At 37.9% G+C, this 7668-nt stretch overlaps 1 protein-coding gene across 3 annotated transcripts; it reads left to right on the top strand.

Moving 5' to 3' along the window:
- Window positions 1-1100: 1100 nt before the first annotated feature.
- LOC131106342 (acidic mammalian chitinase-like) lies at window positions 1101-4563 on the top strand. Of its 3 annotated transcripts, none has more exons than XM_058055298.1 (12): window positions 1101-1125; window positions 1199-1225; window positions 1302-1506; window positions 2620-2676; window positions 2805-2970; window positions 3048-3172; window positions 3252-3375; window positions 3476-3658; window positions 3731-3847; window positions 3945-4077; window positions 4232-4270; window positions 4337-4563. In XM_058055298.1, the coding sequence occupies exons 1-12, from the start codon at window positions 1101-1103 to the stop codon at window positions 4561-4563; spliced, it is 1428 nt and encodes a 475-aa protein (XP_057911281.1). The 3 variants fall into 3 exon arrangements, with proteins under 3 accessions (XP_057911281.1, XP_057911283.1, XP_057911280.1); XM_058055300.1 differs by having other exon boundaries at window positions 4232-4305; window positions 4390-4563; XM_058055297.1 differs by having other exon boundaries at window positions 4232-4563.
- The last annotated feature ends 3105 nt before the right edge of the window (window positions 4564-7668 follow it).

The following is a 7668-nucleotide window of genomic DNA, read 5'->3' as shown; positions in this document are numbered from 1 at the left end:
TGAATGGTTGTTTGTCTATATGTGCCCTGTGATTGGCTGGCCACCAGTCCAGGGTGTACCTCGCCTCTCGCCCGAAGACAGCTGGGATAGGCTCCAGCACCCCCCGAGACCCTTGTGAGGAAAAAGCAGTAGAAAATGAATGAATGAATGAATGAATGTTCGTTTATCCCTTTCATTCACCAATTATATGCATGTCAAATTGTTTATTTTTATGCATGTAAAAGTATAAAAATGTGAGTCTTGTATAAAAAGATACTCTTTTAATTATCACATACTACAGTATTAATTGACCCTGTACCCTAGAAAGCGCCCATGAATGATACGGGAAAGGCCGAAATGATACTGTGTCAAAGCCCAGGGCAGTGATACTGATAAAATATAGAGTTTAACCATGCCCAGTATGAATGTGAGTGTGAATGGTTGTTTGCCTATATGTGCCCTGTGATTAGCTGGCCACCAGTCCAGGGTGTACCCCGCCTCTCGCCCGAGGACAGCTGGGATAGGCTCAAGCACGCCCGTGACCCACGGGAGCATAAGCAGTAGAAAATGAATGAATGAATAATAATGCAATAGTGCTATTTTACATGTTTCCACTGTATAGGTGTACTAAAAAGACCGCCCAGTTGACACACAGCATACAAAAAGTATTTTCTTTGACTAAATGGACGTTATAATGATAAATGAGTGTCTTATCGCAAACATCCTGTATGCTCACAATGATCTTGCAGCATTTATTATGTCTTGTCAGTGTGTGTCATGTTATCTTATCCTTTCCAACAGAAACAAGTTGTGTATGATAGATGACTGCTACCTGCTCCTTTGCACTGCTGTGATATACTGTACACTATATAAGATGCTGTACAGTAGCTACTTGTTGGGTTCTTCTGAGGTGCCAAGGTATGTAAGCATGTGTCGAGAATGAAGTCAGTACAATTTATTTTTTAGTGCAGAAGCAATAATTCATTCATTATTCATTCATCGTGTGGCAACATGAAAGAATATTTCATGTTCACAGTGTCACCATTCATTTGAGAAATTCCTCAAACATTCTCCAACATAAAATAATGTTGATGTTTTTTGCTCTCAGCCTTTGGTTCAAGATGACAAAGTTGACAGTTCTAGCGGGTAAGCGCTCTTCACGAAATACGACGTTGCATTTGTACAGTAAATGTCAAGTTTTGTCTTCTTCTTCCTTCAGGACTTTGCCTGCTGATGTGCCAGCTGGGTAATTCTTACTTCCCTCATGTTGCAAAGATTTCAACAATGCATTTTTGACAGTGTGTTCTCTCCTCAATCACCAGCAACGTCCACCCAGATGGTGTGTTACTTCACTAACTGGTCCCAGTACAGGCCAGGTACTGGCAAATACATGCCAGAAAACGTGGATCCGTTCCTGTGTACACACCTGATTTATGCTTTTTCCATCATCAACAACAAAAATGAGCTGGTCACGTATGAGTGGAATGATGAGACCCTTTACAAGAGCTTCAACGATCTGAAGCGCAAGTATGGGCCTAGAACACCTCAATATTCAATACTCAACTTTCTGCTAAAGGTCCTCTGATTTCACCTTCAAATGTTAATATTTTTTATTCCCTTAGTCATCCATGAAAGCAGACCTATTGTCTTTGTGTTTTAGGCAAAAAAAAAAAAAGTATTCCTACACATCAATGTTGACTTTGGACATTTTTGCTTCATTTCTGATATGTTGCAGACCAAACCACTGTTTGTGTTTGCTTCATATTTGGTCCATTTTGGACGGTGATGTAAAAATGGAAAAATCAGCAATAACTTTACAGGAATAAAGAAAAAAATTGTCAAAATTTAAATTTTATATAATTTAATAATAATAATTTAATTATAATTTAAACAATTTTAGTTTAAAAAATGTCAATCTAATGGGAAAAAGTAATAACTAATGTTCATGTAACAATATAATATTATAATATAATCACAATATTATCAGGAAAAATAATGTCATATTAGCAGCATAAAGTTGAAATATTAAAGAAAAATATGTTTCTAATATTGTCATAAAGAAATAAAACAAATGAAGTTGTAATTTTTGGAAACCTTAGTTGAAAAGTTATAATGTTGCAAGAATAAAGTGTATATATTGTGTAAGTAAAGTCACAACTACGAGAAGTAAATGCACAAGATGAAATTTGAAATAATTAATAATAAACAGAAATGTAAAAATCAGCTGTAAAGGTAGAAGAATAAAGTTAAAATATTAAGTAAAGAAAACAAGAAAAAAGTTGCAATTTCGCAAGAATAAAGTAATGTCATTTTAGTAACAGAGTTGAAATAGTAAAGAAAAAAATGTAAGTCAAAATATGAATGTAAACTAGTTTGGAGAAAAAGTATAATGGGAATAAAATTTACAAATTACTAAAATATCTCGCAAATTTGGTAAAAATGGTAAAAAATGAGCATGGAAAAATGCATTTTCTTTCCTGTAATATACATCACTTATTGACATGTTGCTTTACAAAAATATTCAAGTGCATCCATTCATTTTTCACTAAGTGATTGCTCCATCCAATTAAGAAGCTTCACGTGAAGAAGAATAATTGTTAGTTGCAGACGTAGAACTGACACACTTTCTTTGTTTTCAAGGAACCCAAGTCTGAAGACTTTACTTGCTGTTGGTGGATGGAATTTTGGCTCAACTCGGTGAGTTTCTGAGCATGAATTGAAACACTCCGATGACTGCATTTGGTAGTAAAAAGTCACAGGAAATGGATACATGCATTATTGCAAATTGTAGGAATTGTTCATAGCTTTGATGTTATATCTTTTAGGTTTTCCATCATGGTGTCCACTCCAACCAACCGTCGGAAATTCATTCAATCTACTATAAAATTCCTGAGGGCTCATGGATTTGATGGTCTGGATTTGGACTGGGAGTACCCTGGATCTCGCGGAAGTCCCCCAGCAGACAAGACGAGGTTCACTTTGCTCTGCAAGGTGATGCCTGAACTTTCCGGCAACAGTTTTATGCGCTGACACTATAAATGTGAAGAAACACATGTGTACATTAACAGGGACTTGCTGACGCCTTTGTGGCCGAGGCCAAGGCTACCGGCAAGCCCCAACTCATGCTGACTGCTGCAGTGTCTGCAGGGAAGAGAACCATTGATGCAGGTTACGAGATCTCTGCCATTGCTAAGTACAAAACAAATTGTTCTTTGGAAATGTCATCCTCAGTATACTCTTCTGTTAATCATGTATATCCAATATGCTTTCAGGTATCTGGACTTCATCAATGTCATGACATATGACTTCCATGGAGCCTGGGAGCAATTCACAGGACACAACAGTCCTCTGTATAGAAGCTCACATGATACCGGTGACCTCATCTACTTTAATACGGTAAGATTCTTAGTGGCGGTATTTGAAGACGGAACCATTTGTGGATAAATCAAGCACATAGCACATTTTTAGATCTTCCATTGCTCGATTTCTGTGTCAGGACTATGCTATGAAGTACTGGAGGGATAAAGGCACCCCAGTAGAGAAGCTCAGGATGGGTTTTGCTGCCTATGGTCGTACTTTCCGTCTGACGTCATCAAACACTGGAGTCGGAGCTCCAGCTAGTGGTGCTGCATCGGCTGGCCCATTCACACGTGAAGCTGGATTCTGGTCCTACTACGAGGTCAATACCAGTGCTAGTCAAGTTGGTGACTCTTCAGACCATCCATAATGTTTCCTCTGAACGCTTTTTCAGATTTGTAACTTCCTCAAGGGGACCACCGTTGAGTGGAGTGGTGAGCAGAAGGTTCCATATGCCAGCAAGAACAGTGAGTGGGTGGGATTTGATACCCGAGAGAGCTATGAGATAAAGGTTGGTGAAGCATCGTGACACAACGATTAAGGGTTCAGTGTTCCACTAGCTAGAACTTTGTTAAACTTGTTGACTTGGGTTCTTGCTCGATCCAAAGGTTCAATACATGAAGGACATGAAGTATGGTGGTGCATTTGTGTGGGCTTTGGATCTGGATGATTTCAAAGGAGAGTTCTGTGGACAGGGCAGCCATCCTTTGCTGGCACATCTACGCAAACTTATTGATGTTGGTAAGTTTTTTTGTGCGAAAAATCAAGAACTGATCTGTGGTTTCAGGACACAATTCTTAGCACTTCATTTACGAAAGCAGGAATCATCATGCTAGCAGCTATCTTTTATGAGTGGAATTCTATTGCAATAGCTTTTTTCCCTTAACTTTTCCAGAAATACCTCCAACGCCATCAACCACAACAAGGAGACCAAGTGTTACAACCACAAGACCCGTACTGTCCACAACCGCCAAACCTTTTACGACCATTTCATCAACAGCCTCAACCACAACCAACAAACCCATTGGCACAACCACCCCGCCATCCACCAAGACCACAATTCCCATCCCAGGACGTGGCTTCTGTAAAGGCAAGCCTGACGGAACATACGCCAACCCGCATGATAAAACCAGCTTCTTCATGTGTGCAGGCGGAAGAACCTTTCAAAGGATGTGTGGCATTGGCACTGTCTTTTCAGACAGATGTAAATGCTGTGTGTGGCCTTGACAGTCACATGGTGCAATGAAGGAATGTTCCTGGACAAAAAAAGGCGAATAAAACAACTGAAATGTTGTCAAATTCAAAGGTTTACGCTTAACAAATATGTTAAGAGTTTTTTTCTTTACCATACCCTAAAACTGACTGAATTTATCTCTTTCAATGCACTCAATTGCACAGGGGACAAAACTCAAAGCCTACTTTAGGTTGGGGGCCAAACTGGACATAACCCCCATCAACCACCCACCCACATGGACATTTCTGTACACCGACGTTAAGGAAATGTGTGTTTTTTTCTGCTTGAAATTTCTACTTTTCTACAGTACGACTATGGTTGTTTTGGTGTAGTTGTTTGTTTCAATAAAGAAATTGTTGAACGACTACCTCGTCATCATTCTCTAAATGTCCGAGTAAAAGCTACAGTATTTTGTCTCAAGACAAAAACAATCACAATCCGCAAGATGCATAACACCGAATTTGCATCATTCTCATTTTTACGCTAATGTTTGATCTAGTCCAATAGCTCAGTGCAATGTCAGTCGAATAACTTCTCATAGGGGCCTTCAGGACACACACACACACATGCACCTAACACAATCAGAGTTGTGCAACACTTAAGATATGACTCAAGGAAGATGACTGGGAGACCAGAGAATAGATGCATTGTTCTCACTCACACCAGTGTGACTCTCGGTCACTTTCACACAGACTTGACTTTCTCTTCCTGGGCACACAGGCTTAGGTATCACTTTTTACCGGGGTGCAACAACTGCTTATAACTACTTTCATTCTGGGCTCTTTCTTCAATCTTGAAAATAATAATCACACACATTGACTACCAATCCAATCCAATCCACTTTATTTATACAGCACATTTTATAAACAGAGTTTCCAAAGCGCTGCACAGACCAGTAAAATAAAAAGTAATAATCCAAAACTAAAAGATCATTTAAGAAATAAAATAGTAAAATATATATTAAAATATTAAAAAAAAGAAGCAAAGCAATAAAAGTACTCCGGTTTCTTCCCACATTCCAAAAACATGCTAGGTTAATTGGTGACTCCAAATTGTCCATAGGTATGAATGTGAGTGTGAATGGTTGTTTGTCTATATGTGCCCTGTGATTGGCCGGCAACCAGTCCGGGGTGTACCCCGCCTCTCGCTCAGTTACAGCCGGGATAGGCTCCAGCACCCCCACGACCCTCGTGAGGATAAGCGGTAGAAAATGAATGAATGAACATACATTGTTTATTTGTAATACAAACTGCTTTGGCACAGGTGTATATATTATATATAAACATTACCCATCCCTAATAGCAGGGGTCTCAAACACGCGGCCCTAGTTTGAGGCCCCCGCCTTGATATGAAAGTTTAATGTTAGTGCGGCCCGCGCAAGTTTGATATGGATGCTGTATGGTATCATGTACCCAGAAAAAATTATTACGTTTGATTAATGTTCATGTTAAAGGTTAAATAACTGTTAATAGTTATCCTCCCTATCCGTGTGGAAGTGGTAAGTTTTTGGCTATTTAAGTTTAAAGGAAATAACTTGAAGGCTACCGTTTAGGTCGCTAGCTCTCTAGTTTGTGAGTTAGCATGTGTCTCAAGACCCTGCAGTTGCGCAATATGTTGTTAATAAAAAGAATACGTATAAATGTGACTATAGTCGTGTTTTGTCATGTCATGTCATGTCATGTTAATTTTAATCTGAAAAAAATAATTTGTCTACCCACCAACTATATGTGGTTTCTTAAGTTTTTATTATTTGCCGTTTTATTATTATTATTATATTTATTTATTACTGATTGATTGATTTTCTTTATTCTTGATTTGTTTATTTATTTTCATTTTGTGCAGAAAAATAAAAATTAAGATATTTGAGAACAGTGGAATGTTTTATCAGAGCTTTTATTGTAGAAAATCGGAACCAAAGCACAGAAAAAGTTTGTATATTTTTCTGTTTTTAATAAATGCGTTTTTGTTGTTTTTTGGAAAACCTGATGCGGCCCAGCCTTGCCCAGACCCTAGCTGCAGTGGGCCCCAGGCAAATTGAGTTTGAGACCCCTGCCTAATAGTTTGCTGGTGGATGTTCTTATCCCTCACTTTACTGATATACAACAAAATAATCACAATCATTCTATACTCAATAAGATGTCTGCTGTGAATAACCATGTATAAATAATCACATTAAATCTCCACATACTTCAATGAGGTGCCATTTTGAACTTCCAGTGACCAGTATGAGTGAGTATAGGAGCAATAACACCAAAATGAACACACATGCTCCCCATTCACACGTAAAACTTTGTACTCATTTTTCTTTCCAGTGGATTACGACATTAAAGGTCATGTGTTGAGGGTTTTTTTACATTTATGTTTGCAGAAATGTGAGGGATAGACTCACTTTTCTGTGTAACAATGACTATCTGTGAGGTTAATTTTTACAATGCATTACTGTACAGTATTTATGACTATTGGAGCCATATTCCACCCATGACGTTCAGTACTCTTTAGATCAAACAGCTGATTTTCTCATGTTTTCTCATGGTATTTGACCGACTGAAATATATTGTCAAACATTTTTGTCACTATACTGTGTGTATTTGTTAAATCATCTTTTAAATGATGATTTTAATGTACCATGAATGGCCATTTACCATCAAGTGCCATTTATGGTGTGTTTTCAATCACACTGGTCCACAGTCCCAGATAGCTTCACACTTATCTCCAGGTTACCAAATGCTGAATGGAAAACAACAATCAGCTGTAGAAGATTGTGATGGTCAATGGTCAGTTACCAATAAAGTTATTTATTTGTGCACCCTTGTTGATGTACTTCTGTTGGCATTATTGCATTGCACATTGTAAGTTAATTCCTTTCGAATGTAAAATTGTGTGATATGATATTTTGTTTGATATGGAGAGAAGGCAGTTGTTCAGAGAGTTATTGTACATTTAGTACACAATGGAAGACAATACTCAAATGATAGTAACAAGAAAAGAGACGACTGGAATGGAATGTAACAACTGTGAGATATGGTTAGTATGTAAATATTATTATTTACTAAGCATTAAACAATGTTTAGTATGAGTTATATTTTGACTGTATTTCT

This window comes from Doryrhamphus excisus, chromosome 18 (assembly GCF_030265055.1).
Source record: "Doryrhamphus excisus isolate RoL2022-K1 chromosome 18, RoL_Dexc_1.0, whole genome shotgun sequence".
In the NCBI taxonomy this organism is placed as follows: Eukaryota; Metazoa; Chordata; class Actinopteri; order Syngnathiformes; family Syngnathidae; genus Doryrhamphus; species Doryrhamphus excisus.
The sequence above is the reverse complement of the archived record's forward strand: the minus strand, read 5'-3'. Positions and strand labels throughout refer to the sequence as shown.